The sequence below is a fragment of the Sarcophilus harrisii genome, chromosome 5, assembly GCF_902635505.1.
Source record: "Sarcophilus harrisii chromosome 5, mSarHar1.11, whole genome shotgun sequence".
Taxonomy (NCBI): domain Eukaryota; kingdom Metazoa; phylum Chordata; class Mammalia; order Dasyuromorphia; family Dasyuridae; genus Sarcophilus; species Sarcophilus harrisii.
Window position 1 is genome coordinate 280,307,189 of NC_045430.1, and position 27,818 is coordinate 280,335,006.

The 27,818-nt window shown below is 44.6% G+C and overlaps 1 protein-coding gene across 2 annotated transcripts; it reads right to left on the minus strand.

Moving 5' to 3' along the window:
* Window positions 1–69: 69 nt before the first annotated feature.
* Window positions 70–27,818, minus strand: LRRC72 (leucine rich repeat containing 72). Of its 2 annotated transcripts, XM_031940694.1 has the most exons (9): window positions 27,507–27,818; window positions 23,776–23,849; window positions 21,428–21,497; window positions 15,522–15,603; window positions 14,250–14,360; window positions 7,834–7,926; window positions 5,032–5,175; window positions 3,028–3,058; window positions 81–515 (listed from the first exon to the last, which is right to left on the minus strand). In XM_031940694.1, the coding sequence occupies exons 1-9, from the start codon at window positions 27,792–27,794 to the stop codon at window positions 350–352; spliced, it is 1,059 nt and encodes a 352-aa protein (XP_031796554.1). In that variant the 5' UTR covers window positions 27,795–27,818; the 3' UTR covers window positions 81–349. The 2 variants fall into 2 exon arrangements, with proteins under 2 accessions (XP_031796555.1, XP_031796554.1); XM_031940695.1 differs by lacking the exon at window positions 5,032–5,175 and having other exon boundaries at window positions 70–515.

Below are 27,818 nucleotides of genomic sequence, written 5' to 3' on the forward strand. Positions count from 1 at the left end.
GCAAGAAAACCTTAGGTGGTACCTTCCCGACCCCTGCAGAATCTATGGCTTCCTCCCTCACCTTGGCCAAATTTATTTCCTCAGCTTTAACTTCAGTCATGTAGAAACATCATCGATTAAGAACTAGAGAAGGTGAGTTCTTTGGGACTGAGCAAGTCTGCCCTGGTATCATGCGCACTTCCCATGGTGCCCCGGACGAGAATCCGCACACAACATCCATTCTGACATATCCAAAGCTAATTAAGTCTAATTTCTGAAAACCAAACTCATAGAGAAGTTGAACAGAAGACCCCATCCCCCATCCCCACCCCCCACATCGCCCCAAAGCTCTGGGGAAAGCGCACAGCCATTATCTGATCCTGACTGTGGTCAATTCAACAGGTCTCCCAGTTTTGTCGTCACTGTGACGCTCAACTCTAGTGGGGACCAAGGTCCAATCCAAAAAGCTGAACTGGGTCACGGATCTCTTCAATGACCTCACAAAAACAGCATCTTCTTTATCGTGAAACAAGTTCCTTAAAAGGAGAAAAAACAAATCAGGGATTTAGGATGAAAAAGCGGTCTGCTCCAAATAAATGTTCTCTTAATGAAAATTCAAGTGATGTAAGAGCCCAGCAGGTGTAAACCCTTGTCCTTGTCAATGTAAGGAGCGTCTTATATTGAAGGGACATTTTCCCATCTCTTCTGAACCTGAGATAAAGACCAAACAGTTGCATGTGGCTCCTGGTCACTTTATGCTAATTGTAATTCTTGTTTTAAATTGAGCAATTTGTTGTTAAAAGCACATGCTTTCAGAGATCATAGATCTGGAGCTGTGAGAGACTTTGGACGTCACCCTTCTAACCCCCTCAGTTTGCTGATAATGAACCGCACAGAAGGGAAATTGTTGGCCCAGGATTCGAACCCAGGTCCACTGATTCCAGAGCTCTTTCTGCCTTGCTTATGATACTTAGATTCCTGTTTAAAAGCAGGATCTGAGTCCACCCTCGTCATTTAACAGAATCTGAGGCACAGGGAGTAAGGAGTATTGCCCAGTGGGAGTTAGTACCAAAGCCAAGGTTTGAACCCAAGTCCTCTGGTTCCTTTCATCCTACCATATTGCTTCTCTTTATCACACTTGATTCATATTTAAAATCAATGTCTGTCTGTCTAGTTGCATTTATCTTAGCTTTCACACAAAGTCCTTAAGACAAGGGCACGGGCTGCGGCTCAGCCGCCGACCGGCTGTGACTTGCCGGGCAATGACCGCTGGAGGGTTCCGAACCACCTGGCCGTCTCAAACGTTCTGAGGAAGCCCACCCCACGTCATGGGCGGCCCTGTGTCTGTGCCCATCAGCAGCTCTATGGTCCAGGCCTCTGATGAGCCAGAACGCTGGGCCAGCTGGTCAGAATCCACTGACAACCAATTGGTTCCACCAAGGGCCCTGAATGGCCCCTTCAGTCTGGCTCATACAGCAGCAAGGTTGTCACTAATGGAGACAGGCTGGATTTAGAGGCAGCAAGACATGAGTTAATTTTTTTTAATAAAACAAATATTTTTCTCATTTAAAATTCTAATAATCACATTAAAACCCTGAAAAAATTTTCAAGTTTGAATAAAGACTATCTCAGGAAAACACAAGTTCCCCCTTCCCCCCCCCCCCCCCGGTGCCCATCCCCTGCCTAGGTAAGGTCATATGTCTATGAGTTCAATAAAAGTCCTTTCAGAAATGGCAGAAATATTTGGACACTTAAAAAACCAAGACCTACACAACAAAAATACAACTATCAAATAACTGAATTTGGAATAAAGAGAAAAAGGAAGAACTGGAGAGAAACGCAGTGGACATGACTAGGTAATGCTCATCTAGTAAAAATGGGAATGAAATCTAAAATAGCTTCTAGGTTTAATAATATGTAGATTCAAATGTCAATGATGACTTTACGAAACTAAAAAATTGGAATAATAAAGTTTATATTGAAGAACAAATGACATAATATCAAAGAATACTGGGAGAAAGAAAGATTAATTGAAAATTGTATTATCTTAGGCAAGAAGAGTCAAGAACACCGTGGCTCATTCCCGATTATCCAAATCAGATTAAAATATAAATGGGAAATATTTAACAAGATTAATAAAAATAGAGTAAACCATAGATGGTGTTAGAATGTGGTTTCCTATAGAAGTATATGGCCAGAAGGGATCCTATGTATGTTTCTGAATTTGATATCACTACCACTGTCCTTGACTACATTATATTATAAAAAAAGAGTGATGGTCAAAACTATATGGTACTAAATATGGAATATAAAACTTAATGGAACAGCATAGACAATCTAGAATCAAAAGCTTATTATAGATTAACATTTGATGCAAGATTATAAACGGTATGGAAGGAAAGTATTATTTGATAGAAACTTGTGGGAAAACCAATTAGTATTGTTAGAAAATGGGATTCGATCTTCATTGATCTTCATCTTACACCATATGTCATTATAAATTTTGATTAATATCCTAGATATTTAAGAATCTTTTTTAGAACATAAAGAAAAAATAAGTTAATTGTAGAAATGAGGGAAATTGCTATCTCCTGAACAGAGAGAGTATAAAATAAAACAGGAATGTTGATCGATATTATTAGGTGAAAACCTAAGAGTTGATCTGGCATAATGGATTAACTGGCACCAGGAAGACTGAGGGTTGAGTCACAGTGGGCAATCTCTTCCCTGTTTAGGACCCAGGCACATTTTTAAGACGATAAGCTTTATATATTTGTGTAGCTCTGGGGTAATAGAGTTCCACACTGAGAGCTGATGAAATAATTGATAAAATAATACCTCTAGGACACATACAAAATTTACATTTAAAATCCATGAAGACTTGATTAAAAAATAAGTAAACAAGTAATTCCTGAAGGAGAAACCATACATTTTCAAGAACTGTTTGAAAACAAATTTTCCAAAAGCTAATAACCAGAAAAAGGTCAATAAAGCATCTTTGAAAACCCACAAAACCCCATTAAGCATGAAGTTGAAGCCAGTGCTTACCTGTTGATGTATGCTTTAGACCATACGATTTCTAAAATAACAAGAGATTTTAAATTAGCATTTTTCAAATATGTGCTACATTTAAAAACATCTATTCTGCATTTAAAAATCATCAGTAAGTAATACTTTCCTTCTTTATCGAGGAGCTTATCATAGTATTCCTCTCCACAATAAAATGGTACTTTATTCATAGGACTTCAAATGAATGAATGAAAAAGAAAACATTGAGTGTCAGCTAGTGCCAAGCACTGTGGTGGGGGGTGAGAAGCTTACATTTGCTGTTGCCTCCTCAGACACCATTGCCAGCTGTGTCCTCGGTTTCTCCCAAATCCTCGCTGCACCTCAGCCAAGACCTGATGATCACGTCCTTGATCTTATACCCACGTCAGCATTCCCTCTCTCTGACCATAATCCACTGCCCGATGGTTCTTCCAGTTTCTTATCCCTCAGTGGGTTTAACAATCCCCTTTCCATCCTCACCCAGATCTTTCCACCATCTGCTATCCCAGGTCATCTCCTCCGTTTACTCTTGTTCCATTCAGAGCAAACTTGACTTTCCACCGTGGGTGACTCTCAATGGCTGTCTGCCATCGGTTTCCAGATCTCAGACCTATCATCTGCCTTCCCTGTCCCAACCCCGCCATGTACAGGAGGGAGTCCCACAACTGTCCACTACAAAGGGGCCATCCAAGAAGCCCCCACTGCTGCATGTCAGCCCTCTGGCACTTTGTGGTTCTATCGCATTTCCCACTTCTTCCAGCATAGGGCCTACCCACATTTCTCTGGGCAAAAAAAGAGCTCTCTCTTCCCCAGCCCCACTCTCCCACTCACCTCCTCTCTCTCCTTTGTCCCATTCTCTGAGTAAGAGCTGTCCCTGCTCCTTGCCAGTTTCTTTCCATGTCTCTATCCCACCCTCTGTTCTTAAATCCAGAAGCTTCACCCAAGCTCTCCTTATCCCTTGGGGCTTTTCTTGCTGCCTTCAAATATGCTTACCTCTCCCCCATCTTTAAAACCTTCTCTTAATCCTATCATCCTCTCAACGTCCCCTCCTACAACTCTCTCCTCCCTTTCACAGCCAAACTCCAGAGAGAAACAGCTCTCCCGGGCTGTCCCTTCTGCTCACTTCTCAGCCTCCCCTTGAAATCTGGCTTCCTCTGGGCTCAATGTTCACCTAGAACGGCTCCCATTGAGGCTCCAAATCTAACAGCTTCTCAAAATCTCCGTTCTTGGTGTTCCTGTAGCTTCTGACTTGAATGGTGAATCTGGAGTTAGAGGAGGTGCTGGGTTCAAGTCTTCCCTCTACTATTTATTAACTGTGTGCCTTTGATCCTCCAGCCATCCTGACCCAATCCAGATCTAGAACCTCGGCTTAATTACATCTTCAATCTCTGCCAGCCCTTCCCTATTTAAAGACATCCTTCTTTTCTTGCCCTAGTTGGCACAAGCAGGATAGATGTGAGACCTGGAATCAGGAAGACCTGAATTCAAATTCACCCTCAGATACTTATTCGCTGAGCGATCCCGAGTATGTCATTTAACTTTTGTCTGCCTCAGTTTTCTCAACTGTAAAAAAGAGGCACCTACCTCCCAAGGTTATTGTCTGCATAAAGTAAATATCATGTTATAATTATAAGATGATAATGGAATTCTATTTCTAAACTGGTTTGTAAACTTAAAGCACTCTTTAAATGCTTGCTGGCCGTGGGTTTGGGGCTACCCTTTCTTCTGTGTGATTCAGAATGGCTTTTCCTTCTCCTGCTCTGAATTTCTTGGGTCCACATCTCGATGGGAATGAAAGGGGAAGGGCACACAGTGCTTGGCACAGCTGGGGGCTGATGAATAAATGCTTGTGGAACACTGAGTGGCAGGCTACCCGTGTCATCCCAAAGAAGCAAGGATGGGGATAACCGAGTCCTTTTCTCATCGTAGCATCTTTGGGCAAAAAGGGGAAGGAAAGGCTCTTACTGAGCACCTCAAACAGGTCCTCCCCCCAGCTCCAGATACCTGTAGGTACAGTGAGGCAGGGCTTGTAGGGCCCTGCATACATCCCCTTCTCTGCTCTCCTGCCAAATGCCAAATTCTGAAGCACCCGAGACCTTTCGTGGTTAAACAAATGGAAAGCTGTTTTTCTTTCGTCTCCTTTAATTTCTAAGAAATAGAAATTTTCTTTTAAAAAAAATCATCATTTCCGACTGAAACTCTCCATAAAGTTTGGTTACAATTAAGAATCAAAAAAATCAAAACTCCAAACCAATCTTAAGCCATTTGGAAAGTTGGAATAAATATAACAAACAATTCCAGCATAACCAAATTTTCAATTTAAGTGATTTGGGGCAAAAAACCAACAAAAAAAGAAATTATTTTAAAGCAATTCTCCTCTAAAGGAATCCTTATGTGTGTTAGAGGTAAAAATAGAAGCTAATAACAACACTCACGGTCAGGTTTCTCCATATGAACAAAGGAAAGAAATGACCACGTTAGTAGACAAGTAGGGGAAAGGACAACTGGGGTCTGGTTTTTTTTTTTTCAAAGCTTAGAATTTGCAACATGAAAGGTTGACTTAATGAGCTCTAATGTCTCTTCCTACAAGATCAACCTCTACAATTCAGGGGGTCTAGAATTTCGTGTTGTTGTCCAGTTGTGTCCAATTCTTTGCAATCACATTTGGGGTTTTCTTGGCAAGGATACTGGAGTGGGTTGACATTTTTTTCTCTAGTTCATTTTACAGATGAGGAAACTGAGGCAAACAACTAGCTCATAGTGCCCTTGAAAGGATCAAAGGAATTAATAGATGAAAAGTACTTTGCAAACCTTGAAGGGTGATATAAATGTGATATATATATATATATATATATATATATATATACACATACACATGAGCAAAATAGATTTACATAGATATATGTATATATTCATATATTTACATATAATCTATATGTACAAAATATCATTTTAAATGCATATATATTTAAAAATTATAAATGAGGTTTACAGATGTTTGGTATCACCCCATTAAGTACCAATGCAGTCACAAGTCTACGATGCTGTAATCAGGCTGCAGTTGAGCAAATATAATTTTATAGTTAAAGTTAAATGAATTGCCCAGGGTCACACATCTAATAAGTGTCTGAGACTGGATGGGAACTCCGAAGGATGAGTCTTCCTGACTCAGATCCAGAGCTCTCGTCACCTTGCCATCCTGCTGCCACTTAAACTAGGGCAATTTGATTTCTTTGCCCATCCATTCACTTGCCATTCATTCATTCATTCATTCATTTGTTGGTTCTTAAGCTTCTTGTAAGCAGCAACTTCTTTGATTTTGTGATCCGGGGCCTACCATCGAATAAGGCGGATCGTGGCCATTTAATAAACTCTGGCTGATTAATTGACGGATTAATCAATCCGCCACTAGAGGGAGTAGGAAAAGCCTGGCACAGGCACCAATACAGGGTGACTCAAGCGCAGCCCTGATCTCCCTTGTCGCTTAAACCAATCAGCCTTGGTTTTTCATGGCCAGCCTCTCCTCCATTCATTCCTGTGCCCACCCTCCATCACTGATGGAACACGCCGACTTCTGGGAGCACGTTTTGAGATGGGAGAGCCCCCCAGCTCGTTGGTAGGAGCAAGGTACCACGTCGGAGCTCTCAGGGGCCTCCGGAATGGCCGGGAAGCTCCTCCTGAGACTTCCCGGCCGGAAGCTAAGGCTCCAGCTCTTGGCAGATTCCTGATTGCTCAGGACATAAGGTGATGAGGATTTTCAATAGTTGTAGAATGGCGGAAGGTTTGCAAAGCGCTCTGTGCCCACGTACACACGCATACTTCTCATGTGATCTCACAACAGTCCCGAGAGGTAGTTAGTGCTGCTACTATGTCCAATTTACAAATGAGGAAACTGAGGCTCAGACAGGGTAACTTGCCACAGCTACTAAGAATCTGGGCTAAAATTTGAACTCAGGTCACACATAAGTGTCAGAGGCAAGATTTGAACTCAGAGCTTGCCTACTTAAGGTCCAGTGTTCACTTCACTCACTCAGGCAAGTCACTTTCCTTCTGCCTGCCTCAATTTCCTCATCTGTAAAGTGGGAATGCTAATAGCACTAATTTCCCGGGGTGGGGGGGGGGCGCTAGGTGACAAAGCAGATTTAGAGCCAGGCTTGGAGTCAGGAAGATTCCTCTTCCTTCATTAAATCTGGCCACAGACCCTTCCTAGCCCCCCGTTTGCCCCAATGATCTGGAGGAGATGGCGAACCTCTCCAATATCCCTGCCAAGAAAACTCCAAAAAGGGTCCCATGGGGAGAGCTGAACACAACAGCCCAGCAGCCGCAGCTCAGCTTCTCAGGGTATTGTGGAAATCATGGGAGATGACCCCTGTAAAGCAGCTTACGGCACCTGATAGCTGCACACAGATGCTCTCGTCACTTGCCTTGGTTCTCTCCCCAGCAGCACGCCCCAGAGCACAGCCTGAGTCCCCGGATCCTCTGAGGCATCAGAGGAGAACTTTAAGAAAGTCCACAATGATTCTAACTTATTTATTTGGCAACCATGAAGCGCCACAGAGCACTGAGATCTGGGTTTGGGGTTAGGAAGACCCAAGGTCAAATCCAGCCTCAGACACCAGCCAGTCACTTAATCTCAATCAGCCTCAGTTTCTCTAACTGAAAATTGGGGGCAATATTAGTACTTACCCCGCGGGGTGATTTTGAAGACTAAAAGTAATAGCATTTGTGAAGTGCTCTGATTGCTTGCCATCACGTTAAATGGCTAAGGTCTCCTTTCAAGATCTACTGCAGTCTAACAGTCCTTACCTTTCCTGTCAAGTAGCCACAGGGATGACAGATGATAAATTGTATACAAGCGATACTGCCTTGCATCCTGGGATAAAGGATTGTGATACAGATCTGCAACGAAGAGTCCAAAGTGAACACAGGAAGCCTCGGATGTGGCAAATCCTGGCTACAATATTTTCAAACTGTATCATCTTGGATAAGTCCTTTTGCCCCTCCTGGCCCCAAATCCCTTGTGTATAAAATGAGAATAATAGCATCTCCTTCACAGGATTGTGAGGATCACTGGAGCAATGGAGGTGAGAGAAATATTGTTGTTGTTGTTGTTGTTGCTGCTGCTGTTGTTATGAGTTTCTACTAAAGGGAACCAGAAGCCATCAGTTTGCTGCATCTTTAACCCTCAGGGAAGCCCGAAGATTTCGGGTGCCTACGAGCTGTGTGACCATGGACAAGTCACAGACTCTCCCAGCCTGGATTTCCTCATCTGTTAAATGACAGGGTTGGACTTGGTGCCGACTAGTCCAAACCCCATAATCCTAGGATGTCACTTTAACACTGCCCCCACCCCGCCCCCCAGCTTAGCATCCTCCTCTATAAATGAAGCTTCCCTCAATCTATGACTTGGCCAAAAGGAGACCCCGCCCCCCCATGGGGGAGCCTTTAGTGTGAATGGACACAGATGCCCCCAGCTTCAGTTGGAGTGCCCTACCAGGCCAGTCCATTTGGGCCGGGGGGACGGCTGCTGAGACTCCAAGTCCAGTCAAGTCTGACCTCGGAATTCTCCAGTCCCTCTTTATTGCAGCATTGTTGGGAGCCGTGGCCAGGAGGGCTCCAGATGCCGAGGATCCTTGTTTTGGGTGCTCTGACTCGGGCTCTAACCGTCATTCGCCACAGTTTCCATGGGAAAATACATTAATTGCTAGGTCTAAACAGGGACTAGCAAAGGCACTTGGGACACGCCCATCAGGGATGTAGGGGCTGCCTCTAACAAGGGTTAAGTATCCCTTGGAGGCCGATCTTGTGGTGTCTTTGTGGGATTTTCATCTGAAAGTTCTCGTTCTGGCAGAACGGGAAAATGACAGGTTGGTATTAAGAGGCCCTGTCTCAGTTAATAAGTGTGTGGCCATTGGGATTCAGCATCCTCTTCCTTCAACATAAATAAATGGATACACACACAAATAAATAAATGAACAAATGAATGAATGAATAAGTGAATGAGTAAGTAAATGAGCAAATGAATGAATATATAAATATAAATTTATATATTTACATAAATATATAAATTTGAGAGGACTTCAAAGGGCTCTTTCAGAGCTAAACTGATTATTATCCCATCCTTCCCACTGCCTTTAACTTCGGTCTGGTCATGAAGATGGAGATGGCTAGGACCTCCACGCTAGGAGAATAGACTAGCCAAAGGTCATGCCAGCAGGTTTCAAAGCCCTTTGATAGCAAATCCCACATCTTAATCTACATCATTCAGCTAGTATGTTATACAGCCAACTTTTGGACCCAGGTGCTGTGATTCCAGACCGAGGGTGGATTGCTCTATAATAGGTCATCAAAAATGAGTGAATGCCTTCTAAATGTCCCTGGAGGATCATGGTGATCTGGAGATGTGATCGTGTCCAAGAGGATGATGATGGTCGTAGTACTGGTGGTGGCAGTAGTAGTACTAACAGTGATAAAAGTAATAGTAGTAGTGATAGTAATAGTAATAGTTATGGTAGCAATAGTAATGATAGTAGTTGTAGTAGTGATAGTGATAGTACTACTAGTAGTAGTAGTAATAGGGATGGTAGTAGTAATAGTAGTAGTAGCAGTAGTGATAATAATGGTAGTAATAGTAGTGATAGTAGTTGTAGTGATAGTGATAGTACTAGTAATAATGATGGTGGTAGTAGTAGCAGTAGTGATAATAATGGTAGTAATAGTAGTGGTAGTCGTTGTAGTAGTGATAGTGATAGTACTACTAGTAATAGTAGCAATAGTGATGATAGTAGTTGTAGTAGTGATAGTGATAATACTACTAATAAGAGTAGCAATAGTAATGATAGTGGTTGTAGTAGTGATAGTGATAGTACTACTACTACTAGTAGTAATAGGGATGGTAGTAGTAATAGCAGTAGTGATAATAATGGTAGTAATAGTAGTGAGAGTAGTGGTAGTGATAGTGATAGTACTAGTTGTAGTAGTAGTAATAGTGATGATAGTAGTAGTGGTAGTAGTAGTAATGATAGTACTAGTACTACTAGTGGTAATAGTAATAGTAGTGGTAGTAATAGTAGGACTGGTAGTAATTATAATAGTTGCAGTGGTGGTTTTAGTGGTAGTAGTAGGAAGAATAATATTGACAGAAAGGTGCTGTTTTTACAGGATTGTAGGGTTTACATTTTACATATTTTAAACTTTGTACTTTGCATACAGGCGAGTGGCCTGGGTGTGGAATCAGGAAGTCTGAGTTTGCCTCAGGTCTCATTTTCTGACCCTAAACAAGTCACTTGAATGACATCTGCCTTTTCCTCCTCATTTCTAAATTTCTAAATGGAGTTCATGGGGAGGAGGTTCTTGTAAGGATTGTAAGGATTAAACAAAATGCTCACAGAACGCTGCAAACCTTCAGGCACTGTGTAAATGGCCACTGTTACTATTCTGTTCCCAACTAGCCACGAGCCCCACATGGCAGACATTCCCACCCCCTTTTTACAGATTAGGAAACTGAGAATCAGGGCGGCTAAATGCTGACTCAGCCTGTGCATCCGGGGCCATGTTCACACTTGAGTTTTCCTGATTCCCAGCGCAGCTGGGTTGGGCAGAGGGGAAAGCTGAAGAACTCCAGCTCTGAGCCCCAAGTAGCCCTGGGAGGCCCAACGACCCCTGCTGTATATGCTCAGGAAGGAGAATATGACCCGGAGGTGTGTGTCACTCTGGGAAAAAAACCCAAACCAAAACTGAGTCTGATTGTAAAACCTGAGCCAGCCAGCAGGTGGCAGCAGCACAAAGCTTTAATCTCAGGTCCAGGAGAGCAAACTGACCTTCCTCTGAGTGAAACTTGCTGGGGATGGGGAGCGACAGCAGGCTGGGGAGCAGAACTCAGGCAGGTGCGCAGAGTAGGGGCAACCTTGCCAGACCACAAAAAAAGACCCTGACCTTTTCCTTTCCCTTCCGTCCAGCTGGATCTCCACTAAAAGCCTGATCTTTCCCTTCCCTCTGCTCCTCTCCATCCAGCTGCATCTCCACTCAAACACTGACCATTTCCTTTCCCCCCTGTCCAGCTCCATCTCCACTAAAAGCCTTATCTTTCGCTTCCCTCTCATCCAGCTGGATCTCCTCTAAAACCCTGACCTTTTCCTCCCCGCTCCAGGTCCAGCTGGATCTCCACTAAAAGCATGATCTTTCCCTTCCCTCTGCTCCCCCTCCATCCAGCTGCATCTCCACTCAAACCTGACCTTTTCCTCCCCCCCAGTCCAACTGGATCTCCACTCAAACCCTGATCTTTCCCTTCTCCCCCACTCTGTCCAGTTCTATCTCCATTAAAACCCTGACCTTTTCCTCCCCCCCCCACCAAGTCCAGCTGGATCTCCACTCAAACCCTGATCTTTCCCTTTTCCCCCACTCTGTCCAGTTCTATCTCCATTAAAACCCTGATCTTTCCCTCCCCCCCCCCATCCAGCTGGATCTCCTCTAGCCCTTCCTGGGAACCCCAATGCGGTCCATCCCCATGACTGCAGAACAGAGTGAGCCTCATAAGCTGACCTCAGTGGGACGGCCACAAACACTTTAAGGAGCTATTTCCTCCATCAGCACTTGCCTGGTCCAGATTTGTGCATTTGCATTTCTAGCTTTGATTTTCTTCCCCCATGACCTTATTCATGAGTTTTGCACAAGCCAGGGCTCATGAAGAACTCCCTGAAGTCGGACTAATCCCAGCAGAACCTCAAAGAAGTAAGAAGTTGCCCTGACTTCCCAGAATTACTACTTACAAAATCATCTCTCCAGTAACAACATGACTAGCTTACTCAATTAGTCTCACCATAAAGGCAAATGGAAGCAAAGCCCTATGGAGAAGCAGCATTTCTGCCCAGGAATGGATGAAATTGATTTTCTTTAATTTGAGAGGGGAAAAAAATGAAAATACTGTGATTGGCGATTTAGCCTTGTAACTCAACATTCTACTCAAAATGGCCCAAGGGGGAAAAGTTGGATTTTTCAAGACCTTCCCCCTCCTAACCTATTAAACACCTTGTGTGTGGGATTTATGAGTTTAGGATTGATGAGACTGAATTTCCATAAATTATGGTTCCAAGATATGAAATCAGTTTCTTGCGTCTGAATGTTTGCAAAGTCTGGCTTGATGCATTAGGCACATTCCTTCAGCAAAGATGAAGTGGAACTGCTCACACTTTCACTTTCAATAGGTTAATACGATTTAATCCACCTTCCCTGGAGGCTACTTAAGCCTGCACACACCTTGTTGGCGCCAGCACTGTCTTGTTGGTGCTCATTTGAGATTCAGAAAAGGAGTAATTTTCATTTACCAAACAATATATCAAAAGTGACTGTACCAGCTTCAAGCATGTGCTTGAGGAATAATTTCTTGCATGTGGAAATCTATTACAAAAAAGAAACAGAAAACTGAACAATTGGCTCCATTTTGCTATCAGCACAATAGCTAAAGAGAATTATCTTTTGTTTTCAGAGTGGATATCTGAAATCACTGGTTGAACTGAGAACATAGCCATGTGTGTATTCTATGGGTAGACAATAAATAATGTGTCCTGGAGGTGACATGGTTGGGAAACAAACTGAGGTAGTAAGCTTCAGTTTCTAACTTTTTGATGCTTTGGATAAGGGCATTAAAGTCACAACAGCTAAAGAGAACTATCTTTTGCTTTCAAAGTGGATATCTGAAATCACGAGTTGAACTAAGAATATATTCATATGTGTATTCTACAGGTGAACAATAAATAATGTGTCCTGGAGGTTAAATGAACCCAAAGGTAACATGGGTTGGAAACAAACTGAGGTCATAAGCTTCAGTTTCATACTTTTTGATGATGCTTTCGATAAGGGCATTAAAGTCACAAGGAATTTTGAAGGATGACATCCCATTAACATCTCTAATCATAAATGCCCTGGAGACAGACAATGCTAAAATACGTGAGGAGATTTTTTTTTTCTTCAGTGTTTCCCTTGTGAAGAATTATGATCTGAGATGGACATCTTAAAAGAATTTGTGATCAAATATTCCTCCCATCGGTAAAAGTATCTAATCATTGTGCATGCAAGGGGCAGAGAGGTCAATGCTTGCAGGAATATCCTTGTTTCTTTTAACTAAGTCAAAAAGACTAAAAAAAATTTCATACATCAAAGCTTCCTTAATAGCTAGGGAAAAAGCCATTCCTCCCAATTAAATATAGACACACTAACAATAGATCATGGTGGAATTATGAGTGAGATTTTGCTTATTCCAACTCAGGGACTTTCATGTTTGTCCTATGACAGTTTATGTTTAAGTTTTTTTCTACCTGAAGGATTTAACCAGTAAGGAAAATTTAGTCCATCTACATCTACTGTATGCTGGACACTGTCTTACTCACACAGCTTTCATGAATTTCTCTCAAAAGAATAATTACAAGGGACAACTAAGTGGCAAATTGGATAGAGCACCAGCCCTGAAGTCAGGAAGACCTGAGTTCAAATCTGGTTTCAGACACTTAACACTTCCTAGCTGTATGACCCTGGACAAGTCACTTAATCCCAATTGCCTCAGGAAAAAAAAAAGAATTGCAGCTTTGTTCTTCATAAGAAATTAAAAGACTAAAAATACCTAAATTCAATATAACCATTTCCAGAAACTGAGAGGTCTTCAATGCCACAATGTTCTGAATCACTCAACCAGAATATGCTCACATTTTTTTTTTTTTTTTTTTTTGCTTTCCTTCCTTGGTATATCCATGACCCTTTTTTCATTGTTTTCTTAATGTGCTGTCAGATTGTACATTGTATATGGTGTGTATGTGTGTGTGTGTAGAAGAAAAATTATAGGATTCAGGAAAAAAAGGGGATTTTAGAGACTATATAGTCTACCTCCTCCTTTCTTTTTTCCAGTGAGAAATCTGTGCTTGGGTAAAGATCAAGTGTTCTCTCCTTTACTTTGTGGCACCTCTAGACTATAAGCTTCAGAAGGGTAGGAACTATGTCCTATCCAGCTCTATATCCCATATAGCATCAGTTTTAATGCAAGATAGTAAATATTTCAAATGAACGGTGGTTACAATCCATTTTTCTCTAAAGAAGAAGCACTGCATAATGACTCATTTTTACCTTCCAGATGACATGCAAGGAATTTCTATGCAAGTTAATTTAGACAGCTGCAAAAAGCATGGGATGAATTCTTCCCACATCTTTATTTTACGACTTTATTTTAGACCTACTTAGTGTCTTCAGATTGGTCATCAGCTTCAATTCATCCACAACAGCATCAAGATTCTTCAGCTGGTTGTTGTGCAACATGAGGACATTCAGGGAGACCAAGTGCCGAAGGCCTAGAAGAGAGCAGCAGGGGAAGGGAGGCCCCCTCAGAAAGGGCTGGACTCAAACCTGGTCACCTCTCCACTGTCCCTCGACATGGATGAGGATGACGAATGCTCTTCAAGGACACAATCATAACTATTCTGCTTCAGCAGCCAAGAAGCCAATTCTACCCACCAGCTCTCCATTACCATTAGGAATGGCTGGACATGGGGGTAAAAAGAGAAAGCTCCACTTTGGAATATCTGTGATTTTGTCTATGTGACAACTCCCTGCACCTGCACCACTATTAGGTCTCTAAGTCCTAGCACAGAGATGCCTTAAACGTGGCCCATGGGACCTACACCACTCCCTAGTGGATAAAACTAGATTAAAATATAATTGGGAAATATTTAACAAAATAGATAAGAATACAAAAGGACATAGATAATGCTAATATGTGGTTTTCTAAGTGACCTCCCAAATTCGGTTTGAGTTTGACAACACTCACTGCCATTGACCTCAGAGCAGACACTCTCGATGAAATACAGTTAACTTAAAACCCTTGGTCACCTCCTGGCCGAGATTCCACAATGGACACATCCAAACTTAGCTGATTTGCTTCTCAACCAACATAGGGTTTGGGCCACCAGTCATACTTGGAGTCTTCCCAGACTGGCATCCTCTGCAAAAATTTCCCCCAGTACTGTTGTCTGCAATCCAAGGTCACTTCCATACCCCAACAAGTCTTTGAAGGGCACAACAAGGGAAATGAGGGATGCAAGTAGGGAGTCATTAATGAGTCTGTGAAAACCTTGAAGCTTCTTTAGAGGGCTCTGTTTAACTATATTCTAACATTCCTCCCAAGTTCTTCAAACAGGATTCATTGGAGCCCATCCCAGTTGATGTCAAATTAGACAAATGATGAAGTTCTGATAATCAAAGGTTATTTTCCAGTGGGAGAACTGTCCACATTAAGCTGGGACTGCCATCCAGAAGCATAACACCACGGGTGGGAATACACCCCAATACTGAAGTGACAGGACCACCCCACTCATTTCTCGTTTGTAACAGTAATGGGAAAGCCTATCTTGGCTATTGACAGTCACACAAACGTGTGAAGATCAAAGTACATGTTGAAAATAAAGTTTCATTAAGAACGTCTTTTAAAAGAAAGTCCATATGGGAGGCCATACCTTCTATCGCATAGAGGCTGTTGTTGTCCAGGTAAAGTTCTGCTAGACAAGGATTTCTTAGCAGAAATCTGATATCTTGGAGCTGAAAAGGGAAAATTACAAAATAAAGTCTTTTTTCTATTTTTTTTAATTTTTAAAATATCCACTTAACATATATTTCTTCTTTTTTTAAAAAAAAATGTTAATAGGTTTTGTTCTTCACATCCATTTCCTAATATATCACTGCCTTTTAACTGAAAATTTTAAAAGGGGGAAAAGAACAGCTCAGAAAAATATCAAATGCACTGAGAACATTTGCCATGTTCCACACCTCTAGCCAGCCCTCACCTCCACCAGGAAGAAAGGAAGTCCATCCTCATAACCAATATGTCCTGTAAGAAGCCAGCCCTCTGGCTGTCATAAAACCCTTTCCTCTCCACACGCCTGTGAGGACAGCAAAGAATCATGAACCTCAGATGAGGAAACAGGCTCAGAAATGTGTTGAGTCACCCCAGAAAGCAAGATTGGGGAGCAGAGTACTAGGCACCGAGGGGACCCTAATAGCTCAGGCTTCTATGGCATTACTTGGTTACAAAGCACTCTCTGGGCACTGGTACCATCCGGCGATTACACCCAGTGCTGGCAATGGTAAGCGTCGCTTCCTTGGCCTGGGCAGTAGTGGGGAGGCCGTCCAGGGCCTTTCTTCATTTGGAAGGGAACTTGACATGAATGCTGAGCAGCAACCTCCCCCAAATCCCACTATTCCCGAGCAGACCCCATCGTTATAGTCACACCACTGAGACAGCAGACGATGTCACTCTGTTTACTCTTTGTTGATCTAAAAAAGTGTTTGATCCAGGGAAGCAAAACTGGGCCTTCAAGGCTCCTCCAACAAGTGATTTCCCATTTATGTGTCCGATTCCTAAATCAAGGGTCTGAACTTCTCACCCAACCCAAAGTCTCTCTTTCCAGCATCACCCGTGATCAGATTGGGAACCGTAATGGCTTTCTCCTCCATCCTGACCCTCCCTGGCTTCTCTGCAGTCTTTGACACTGTCCATCCCCTTGCCCATCTCTCGGTCCTCAGGACCCCCTCTCCCTGGTCGTCCCCCTCCCTGTCTGACCGCCCCTTCTCGGTTTCTGTGGCTTTCTTTTTTGCCAGTGTTCTCTCTCCCACTTATCTGGAATTTGCCTATCTCCATGTTGCTTCACCAAAGTATCAGACCCCAAAGTCTCATTTTTGTCTTTGCCTTCCCTGACCCACCCACAACGCCTCTTTGACTCCTTTGTTTTTCACAAACGTTCACCCTATTGCATTGTTTTACTGGAAATCCCAGGCAAATGTCTTGTCCTTGGATCTTCCTTAGTTTTTGAAAGTCAGTTGATGCCTTTGTTGTATTTACCCCCCAGATGCTGCTGCAAGTGGACCTTCTGTCCCTCTCTCTTAATCACAGAATTCCCGCCTCTCAGAGTTAACCGCCCCTCAATGGCACCGATTCCAATCTGAGCCCCGAGGGGAGTCTCCACTCTGTTGCAGCCACCAGCAGTTAACCAACCTCTGTCTGGAGATTCCTTGTGAGAAAGAGCCTAGAACTTCCCAAGGCCATTCTGAGACCGCTCCCATGGTGAAAGAGAACTGCCCCGAGTCTCAGCTGGTCCTGTTACATCCTACCCATCTAGTTCTGCCCTCTGAGTGATAGTCCTTACAGCAATCATGTCCCTCAGCCTCTCTGGCGGTCTTTTCTCCAGGTCCCCTGTGCCATCTGTAGAGCAAATCCTCTGAACTCAAGGAGCTTTGCCGTCCTGGCCACCCCTCTGAGGACCTTCCAGCATCCTTCCTGAAGGACGAGACCCAGGATGAACCATGGTCCTCTAAAAGGGATCTGACCACACAGAGGTCAGTCCCTGCCCCAGCTTGGACACCAAAAGCAGGGCAGCCTTGGACAGGCCACTTTGACCATCTCATCCATAAAAAGAGAGGGTTCAAACGCCTAATTTCTAGGGTGCCTCCTAGCACTCATCTGCCACTGCTGGAGACCCACAGAATGATTACCTGCCCTAGGCAAACTTGGTGCTAAGCCCCATTTTGGCCAAATTTTGTCAGCCCTGCTTGGAAATGATGGAAACCACTTTCTGCGAGTGACTGGGGAAAACATGTTCTCCATGTCAGAAGCCGAAAGCCCGGAGCATTAGGGGCTCCAGGCTCCCCAACTCCTCTTCCAGCTACTGTGGGGCCCTCGGCTGCCCTCCCTTAAGGCCTGGATCAGCGTTTTGGGTGGACCAGTTAATGGATCAGAGGGGGAGGACGGTGCAGGAAGCCCTGGCTCTCTCTCCTGGAGAGTAAGCTTCTTCGTTATCCTCAAGCCCCTCCACCGTGGCCTGTGGTCCCACCATGCAGATGGACCCCCAGCCCTGCACATCGTGGCCCCTTTATGCTTGTCGGCTCCAGGTATGCAGCAAGGGCTCCTCCCAAGAGGCGGGGGCCTCCCCACTCTCCTGACACCCAGAGGACACCAGTGGGACAAAGGGGCCACGACACTGGCTCTTCTCCCTCTCACCAGCGACCTCTCTATCTTTTTTTTTTATTTTACAGCTTCCGATTAAACATGTTAAGTGTTTATTTTCTTTTGCTCCCACTTCTTCCCAATAGAAAAAATACCTTTGATGTTGTAAACCCGCCCTCCCTTTCTCCAGCCTTCCTTCACAGCCCTTCCTCTACCTATACTTTGCTTATCTCATTGTCCTCCCAGGATACTCAGTTTAAATTTTTCAGAGGCCACGTTTTCACCATTCACAGTTAGGCAATGACAGGCAGACAACTGATCATCACAATGGTTGGACCCTTGTGTGTGGGAGAGGTTTGGGATCAGGGTATGATCTTTGCAATTTCCCAAAGGATACCCCCAATTCAGGGCCTTTTCTCTGGCTCCCCCAAAGACTGCAAAATGCTGTCCCTCTTCCCCATGTCCTGGCTGCCCTGGCTTCTTTTAAATTCTAGCTAAGACCCCCCCAAAAAGCCTTTAGTGATCCCCCTTTTCCTTCCCTCTATTAATTATCCTCCATTTGTCCTGTATATTAACTTATCTGTTTACAGGATATCTCATTCTTTAGATTTTGCTTTTCTTTGTGTGCCCAACATTTAAGAGAGGGCCTGGTACACCCTAGGAGCTTAATAATTGCTTGTTGACAATTTGATTTGATTTTTCTTTCTCTAGCTCAATCCTGGGCCCAACTGATTTTAAAATTCATTTTTCTAATGATCCCTGTGGCCCCTGATTTTGTGTTTTCAATCCCAATCTCTCTCCAACTGATCTGCACAGATATAAGGTACATTTCTGGAGACAGGGCTCTGAGGCAGTGGGCTGCCATTATCCCTCCTTGAAGGATGGGGAAACAGGCTTTGAAAGGGCAGCCCATCCTGTAACCTCCTCCAAGTTCATGGGCTCATCTAGATCAGTCCTCTCTGCCTTCCCTGAACTGGCGGCGGGTGCCGGGATGAGGAGGGGGCTGGGAGGGAGGGGTGGGGGGGTGATCGCAGCCAGGTCTTGCCACAGGCATCCCTCCCAATCACCAATGGATGTCTCCTTGCAAATCCATCTATTTCCAAACCACACAGAAGTCATGCATGTTTAGGCTCCTCAGGCTGCCTTCGGAGGATTTAAATATGAGGGAAGACATAATTCTTTCAACAAAGATGACATAAGATGGGTAATTAATGGGGCCCCTGGGGGAGCAGAAAGACACACATCCACTTCCAAGAAGGCAGGAGGCTGACTTCTCATCCTGCTGCCTCTAGGAGCCGGGCAAGAGCCAATCAATCAATCAACAAGTATTTATTAGGCACTTACTAAGTGCCAGGCACTGGGGATTAAGGAAAAAAGAGCTCAAAGAGATGAACCAGTTCTTGCCCTCAAGGAGCTGACGATCTAGCCAGGGAAGACACATCTAAGTTCATGGGCAGGAAAGGTGGCAAATGGGGTTGGAAGGAAGCTAGGGATGTTGGGAGCTGGAGATCAGGAACTTCCGGGCTCCCAGAAAACAGTTTCCAATTCAGTCCGTGAAAAGTCTCCTCCCCTCAGGTACAAAAACTACTCTTTCAAAAAGCCAGTGGGGAGATTTAAAATTCACCAGATAACAAAATGGGGGTTGCACTTGAAGGAAAGGAAGAAGGGAACTTTTTTCCAAATAAATATGATAATTCATTTTATCATATGATGAAAATGTAGCCTGGATAATCACAGGGAAATATGGCCAACAGACCAGGCCGTTTTTATTTTTAACCAATATTTCTCATTCATTCCACAAGCCTGGATTCATTGTCTACCACATACAAGACACCAATTTAGGCACTGGGGATTCAAAAAAAAGAATCCCAGCAGTAGCCCCTCTCCCCAAAGAGCTGACATTCTACCCGGAGAGGGGGGATAGTGGAGCTAAAGTTTATACAGAGAAAGAAACCCCAGGTCATTCGGGGAGGGAAGAAGCACCCACAGCTGGGGGTGTCCAAGGTGGCAGCCCAGGTAAGACTTACTGGTGGAGATGAGGAAGGAGGATTCCGGGCACGGAAGTCAGTGCCAGGCAAGTAATTTGGGAAGCTCTTTCCTAAGACACGCTGGGGGTGGGGGGAGGAGGTAGGGGCACCTGTATGAGACAGACAAGTCTGGTGATGTTCACCATTGGTTTCTTTTGACTCCTCAAAGGAAAGGCACTTGATGAGGGTCTCTGTCTGTCTCTGCTTCTGCTTCTTTCCCTCCTTCCCTCCTTCCCTACCTCCTCTGTCTCTTTCTCTCTATCTCTCTGTCTCTGTCTGTATCTACTCTCTCTCTGTCTCCCACCCTCTGTCTCTGTCTCTCTGTCTCTGTCTCTCTCTCTCTCTCTCTCTCTCTCTCTCTCATACACACACACATACAGCGTTGCATAGATTATCTGGTCCATTCCAGTGTAAACTCCTTGAAGGCCAGGACTAGTCTGACCCTTTTCTTTCCTAATTAGAACATTGGGATTAGCACAAAGTGGCTTTGGATTGACTTTTGGTCTAGACCTGGGATTCTTTAGTACAAGAAATGCCCGGGAGCAAAGTCCCTCTATCAACACAGAGAGACACCTTCTTAGACTTGTCTGGAACATCGTTTTGCTGACTTGCAGGGGCCAAAACATTCAACATGTTTTAAAAGTGGAATTAGAACCCAAGTGTCCTGAACTTAATAGAGTTTTCTATCCACTTGTCATGTGGCTCCTCCAGAATACTACACATGGGAGAAATGATTCTTAATAACCAATGACTTGGAATGATTCAAAACTCCCTTTTTTCGAAAGTCCTGATTTCAGAAGTTTAGTCCCTTGAAGGACATTACTGATCCAACTAAGACCCTAGCGGGGGGGGGGGGGGAAGCCCTTGGGCTCTCCTCAGGTTGGGGGGATACATTCTTTGAACAGATTTCTCAAGGCTGGGGTAACTTAAAAGTAAATGATACAATCAAAATTCATTTGAATAGGTTCAGACCTTCGCTGTAATATCTATTCTTCCTTAATTGTTAACCAATCAGAGTTGACTGCTAACCTCAGGCACATTCCCTTCCAATGGGCATACAAGCTGTGAGCCCCCTGCTATGAGTGATCTAAGACAGAGAAGCCAAATGAGTATCCTTTTATTAATAAACATGCTGGTATTATTAATAAAATGATGAAATTACCCAGAAATGTTATCTCAAACTTTTAAAATACACGTGTGTATACAGACAGTAGTTAAATAACGTATTTATAGGTAGATATATGTCCATATATGTATATAAGTAATTAAGCTAGACAGATGTCAAACTAAAATTGAGCATTTAAAATCTAAAGCTGCCAACTTTTAAAAAACAACAGCCATGAAACAAAGGATTATCATTCAGTAGAAAGTGATTTAATGGTAAAACTTCTCTTACCTTGTTGAAGGAAAGCCATAAGTGCTTTAACCTTCGGAATCTGGCCAGGTCAATGACATCTGTTAGTTCCCTGGGGGGAAAGAACAGTTACTTCATAATAAATAAAGAATGGTAAGTTAATAAGTGGGGCTCGGTCACACTTTAAAGTGTTCTTTAGTTGTTTGGGGCCCAGAATAAATAAGTACACATCGGCAGAGGTGATTTAATTAGGGAGTAAACTGAGGAGGGACACTTAGGGTCAAATGAACTATATCCTGTGAGCTCTTGATTTTTTTTTTTTCATAAAAAAAAACCAACTGTGGTTCCTCCCTTTCTTCCCAATAATCACCTGAAAATCACTTCATTAGGTCCCTGACGACCTCACTAACATCAGAGAAAGAATTCTCCATGTCAACCTCGTTAATTAAGCTTAAGTAAATGGGGACATTTCCCACTCTCATATTCTTGTCCCATCCAATTCAGAATTGACCTCAAACCCTGCCATGTAGTCCGGAAGTGGACAAGATGGATTAGCCCTCACTTCCTAACTGTATCACTATTTTGGAATCGCTGAAAAGGAGGGACTGTCTTCGGAGCACTTCCCCCACCTGAAGCCCATCTCATGCTATTCCCATCTCCAGCAGTCTATAAAGATTTATCTTAATAACCCTCCCCGGGACAAAGACGTCTCAGACAATGGTTTCCTCTTCCTCTCCTTGGGGAGGATGCCTGGGTTATCACAGAGTCACTCACTGCAGAAATATTTGCTACCAACTGAAGGAACTGAACCCGGGAGGAGAAAATGATCCCCTCTTTTCCTCAGGTTAAAATGTCTCCAACCCCCACTGCAACTGCCAACGAGTGGCCCTAGTTCAACTCTACCGAGTCATGTCGATACTATTTACTGAGCACTTATTCTGTGCTAAACTGGCCAAGCCAAGCAAGGAGACAAAGCGAATCACAATCCAGTTCCTGCTTCGGGGAGCTCACCAGGGCTTGGTCCGGCGCCTGGCACACACTGGTGTGTAATGGAGGCTGACTGAGTCACTGGCTGTCTGAGGGTCGTACGAGTGCAACTTTCTGGATGCCAGATCTACTCAGATTTAATCTCATAGGGAAGGCACCGGAGTAGAGCGAAGGCACCGGACTGGAGAAAGTCTATCCCGTTATTCTTGCATCATCTCCTCTGGGAGCCATGAATTTCAGAATGCAGGAGATGACAACTCAATTGTCTTCTCCCCACGCTTAGGAAATGGGACCAGTTCTGGGGTTTTAAGGAAAACCTGACAAACCAAAGCCTCCGGACACCAACAGTCAGAGTTGCAAGTAGCCCCGAGACGCCACCGGGTGGGATCAATCAAAGGAAGTGGGGGGATTTGCCTTGGAGAAGAAGGAGAACAGAGTAGCCATCTACCCGCATCCTAAGGGCGGTCATGGGGACCAGGTATCAGACGTGCTCTGCTTGGCTCCTGGTGGGCAGGGAGGGATTTGGGATCAGGAACAACTGTCTCACCGTGGCCACTGTCTCTGACTAAAATGAGGTAACAGACTCTTGCTGCACAGGGATCTCATATCAAAGGAGACTTTCCTTGGCAAAGATATTGGAGTCCTTGGCCATTTCCTTCTCCAGCTCATTTTACAGATGAGGAAACTGAGGTAAACAGGGTAAAGTGACCTGTCCAAGGTCTCACGGCTCGTTTGTGTTTGAGAATAGATTTGAATTCAGAAAGATGAGCCTAATTCCAAGCCCAGAGCTTTATCCACTGCAGTGCCACCTAGTGGCCCTCCCTTAAAATTTATTTATATGTTTTCTCAGCTTCCTCATCTGTAAAATAGAGATTACAATATCTACAATACCTTTCTCACAGGATTCAAATAAGATCAACATGTATAAACTGCTCCACAAATGTCAGGTATTGTTATTATTTTTTCCCTTCTTCCTCCTTCCCTCAAACACCCTCCCAAACCTGCCCTCAGACAGAAGACTGTACTCTAGAAAAGCAAAACTGCACCATTTCTGAGGTTGCAACGAGCAGGTCACGGCATCTAGCAGTAAAAACAAGCCCTATCCGTTACGCCGTAAGCTCCTCAAGCGCAAAGGCCATCCTTTGCCTCTTTGAATCCCTAGTTTAGCACAGCACCTTAATAAATAGTGATTAACTCCCCTTCCTTCTCTCCACATCCCCACTCCCCTTCACTGACAAGACTAACAGGAACCCCCCTCCCCTTGCTCCCCAATCTCAGCCCCATCCCGAGTCTCAGATCCCAGGGAGGAAAATGGTACCCACACGATCCAGGAAGCAATGATGGAACAGGGCACCGGGTCCTGGAAACCCAAGCCCTTCCTAGATCTCAACTACTTTGCTTACTTTCGGGAAAGGAACAGCTCCAAGACATCAATATCCCTCCTCTGGCCACAGAGCTGCTTCTGATCTTCTATGGCCTGGTAACATATAATTAATCTGTCAAACCACATTCCAGGGAGCAAACCCACAAGTCATTTTTAGTCAATCCAATCACAGTGAAAAGTTCAAAAGGAAGGGGAAAGCGGGGCCTCCGCCATAAACTGATAACCCCCAGCCTTCTGATTACGGTTCACGGCCTCCCGAATTCTGCCCTGCGAACATCACTATGAATTTTACCCCCCCGAGGAACCCACCGCCACGTGCTTGGGTTCCGAAGGCCAGGGTGAGCTTTTAGGCAAAAGTCCCGGCCTTGGCCACTGTGGGAGAGCACTTAGGATATGGAACATTGTCTTTTTATTGTTTTCTTAGGGAGCAGGAAGATCAATCACTGAGGCACTGGGGAGCAGGCAGGTGGGAGGGCTGGAAGAAGAGTCAGTAAGAACGGGCTAAAAATTCTGAGTCTTGACACTTACTCCCCGGGCAAGTCCCTTAATCTGCCCCAGACTGATGCCCTCACCTCCCAGGGCTGCAATGAGCCCTAAATGAGACAAGGGCTATAGAAACTTCATTATTTTGGGGGAGTAAAAATCTACTCAATGTCCTAGAGGATTGAGGCTTTGCAAACTTGAGTTTGTTGCATTGTTTTATTTATTTGAGGGGTAATTCAGCATGGCATAAAATGCTGAAGCTGGAGCTGGAAACATGGGTTCAAATCTCACTCTGGAAAGTGGCAGCTGCATGATGCTCAGTAAATCGTAATCTCACTAAGCCTGTAAATGAAGAGGTTGGAAGAGATGGCTAATTCTTTAATCTTATACCCTAGGGAAGAGGGGAAAAAAAAAAAAAAAAAAAAAGGATGGACTAAGCTTTTGTACAGGGCCCTCTATGGGCCAGGCACTGAGCTAAGCTCTTTTTAAAATCAATATTGTCTCATGTCCTCCTATCCCTAATCTGTCAATGGGTCAAGGTCAGGGAGAAGATGAGGAGCTGAAAAATTTAGAGCCATACCAGACTCTAGATTTCTAATCTTAAACTACTTCTACTAATCTGTGAATTAAGCTTAATTCTGGGTCCTGGAAAATTCACAGGAATATAGAATTCACAGGCCTTAGAAATGTTCAACCTAGTTGATTTATCCAGATGAATGATTTCAGGGTAGGGAGCTCTCAGTGTGCAAACTCTTTCCATGGATAGGATGTTCCAGCTCAGAGTCGGCTGGGTTACTGGGAAGTTAGCTATGAACGGTCTAATAACCAGGATGTGTCACAGACAAGTCTTCAACCCAAGTGGGTATTCCTAACTCCACGGCCTGCTCCCCTCCATCCACTCCAATGGGCTGATGTGTGGCCTCTTCATTTAACGTAAATGAAATCGAAGTACTAAGCAGACAAGACCCAAATATTGACTAGAAGCAGAGCTTTTCTCCCTTCCCACTTTAGCCTGAGATGATGCCCTTTTTAGTAGAGATGAGTAGCTCCTGGACACATTGGAAGTGCCAACTAATTAAACATTTGGAACAAAGATTCACCTTATATATATGTAATATATTATTATATTATTTTATATTATGAATTAATAATTAAACCAAAATAAATTACATTAATAATTAAATAATTAATATTAATATATTATATTAATATGTAATATTCACATTATAAATGTGAATAATCCAGAATTGAACCATAGTTTGAAATGTAAGAGACTACAGGGAAACACTGAAGGCAGCAACCTGGAAAACACTTTGCTTTTGGGTGGAAAGCAGCAAGAATCTGTCTGGATTTGAAGTCAGAGGGTTCCCATCCCAGTTCTACCACATCATCACTTCACCTGTCTGTTCAAAAAGGAGGGGGCGACTTTTCTGGGGCTATATTCAATCAACAAACAATCTGATGATCTTTCATAAGTCATCTGTGACATGATTTCTCATTTCATCGGTGCTTTTCCACTTAACATCCCCTAGGAAGTGGGAGGCAATATTAATAGGTATCTAGGTGGTAAAAAGACCACTAAATAGAGCACTCCAAGCAGAGATGGGCTCTGATGTGAGACTGGGGCCCCAAGACTGGGTGGTGTCCAGAAGCACAACAAAAGAGAGGCCAGTCTTGGGATCTGAGCTCTTGAGCCAGCCAGGACCTGGGGGGGGCCCATCAACAATAATGCTCTCTGAACCCAGACAAGGGATGCGTCTTTCTTATGGTTGATAAAGGCAGGGCTGGGCTTCTAGTAAATGGGTTAAACCCCCATCAAAGGTGGGAGGCCAAAGGGAAGGCAAAGCCTGGAAAATACCAGTCTAGTCAGGAGAGAAACAACTTCCACAGAATCCTCGGTTATAAACAAAGGAGATGAGGAATTAAGACTGTAACTGCCGACATTTATATAATGTTCTAACCTTTACAAAGCCCTGCCCAGACAGTCTGTGATTTGAACCTCGAGGCTCTGTAAGATTGGGATCGTTATCATGCCCTACAAACGAACAACCACCAGAGCAGTTCAGCCAGGGAGTGTCACAGGGGGGTGTCACAGGGGGATCTGGACTCAGCTCTTCCCTCTGCCAAGTCCAGGACATTGTCCCTGATACCCCTTAGCCTCTGACTGTGACCTTAAGGACTTGGACATCACAGATGGACTCATCAAGTGTGAATGAAGGATGAATGAGAATGTATTCAGTGGTTTCTAGGGGCAAAGATGGCCCGGCATCCTGTCTCCTGGGTCCCTGCCATAGGCTAAGGGCTGGGCAGTTTGCTAACCATGGCTAATCAGTCTGTTAACCCACCCCATCCCCCTCCAGTCCAACAAGCATTTAAGCACCTACTTGGTTCAAAGGACCTGGAAATGAAGGGTGAAACGAAGCCCCGTTCTCGGTCTCTCCCACCCATGAGGCATTGGGCAAGCTTGGGACCCTAGAAAGCTTTCTGGAGCCCAACCTTCCTCCTTTCCAGGGTGAGCTCCCCAAACTAGAATGGCTCTCTCTTCAAACCCCTCTGCTGTCTGTCCTTCCCCCAAACCTGAAGGTCTAGGAGACATCCCTGGCCCGGATTTCTGTTAGGGGGAGGCCAAGAAACCCCACAATCCATTCTTTCCAAAGATCCACATCCCCTTCTCCCAGACAACCCCCCAAAGCAGACTATCTGGGCAGGGAGGTGGGACGGCCTCATTTAGGTGTCAAGTACTCCAGTGAAAAATATTGTTTGCCTTGACAGCCCTAGAACAGAGTCTGGGCCCTGCTCCAGAGCTCAGAGATTAATAATAATAATAATAACAATTATTATTATTATTATTATTGGGTTGCCTCAAACCAAACCAGGCTCAGCTGTATTGAAATGGATTGGCCTGACCTGAAGGGGACTGGATTTTATTGACTTGGGTTGGACTGGCCCGAGGAGGATGGTTAAGGACTGGCCAGAACCAAATGGTCCCGCCTAGAAAGCCTGGCCTGAGGTTCCCAGTCCTAAAACACTCCACACCGCCAAGCCACTACCCAGCCCCTCTGTTGGGGACAATAAGCCAGGAGACCCGTCCCCATTCCACCAGAACAAGGGAACCCTTGGGTGGGGGGGGCGGGGACGGAGGCGGCAGCCCCTGGTACGGCGGGGCACGGGTGGGCGGGAAGTCTCCGTGCCCCCCTCGTACTCGTGGCCCAGCACCTGGGGGGGGGAGTGGCAGGTGGGGGGCTGCGGGATCCGGGTGGTACTCGCCTGGCGGCTTTTCTCCCGGGAGAGGTCAGCCTTGGAGGGCCTGGACACTTCCGCGTTCTCCGTCGTTGCCAAGGGCCGCAGGGCGAGCCGCCCCGGGGTCCGCGCGCAAAAACGCCCCCCGCGGCCTAGGCTCGAGCTCCTGGTGCGTGGCGAGAGGGGAGTCAAGTAGATGGCATTGTCCCACCGCTGCTCCTGGTGGGTGTTGGTGAAGGAGGGCGTGAAACTGCTCTCGGCCCCGGAGCGGGAGTGGGAAAGGATGATGTCGAGGCTGGAGGCTTCTGGCGACATGACCAGCTGGGGAACGGAGGACAA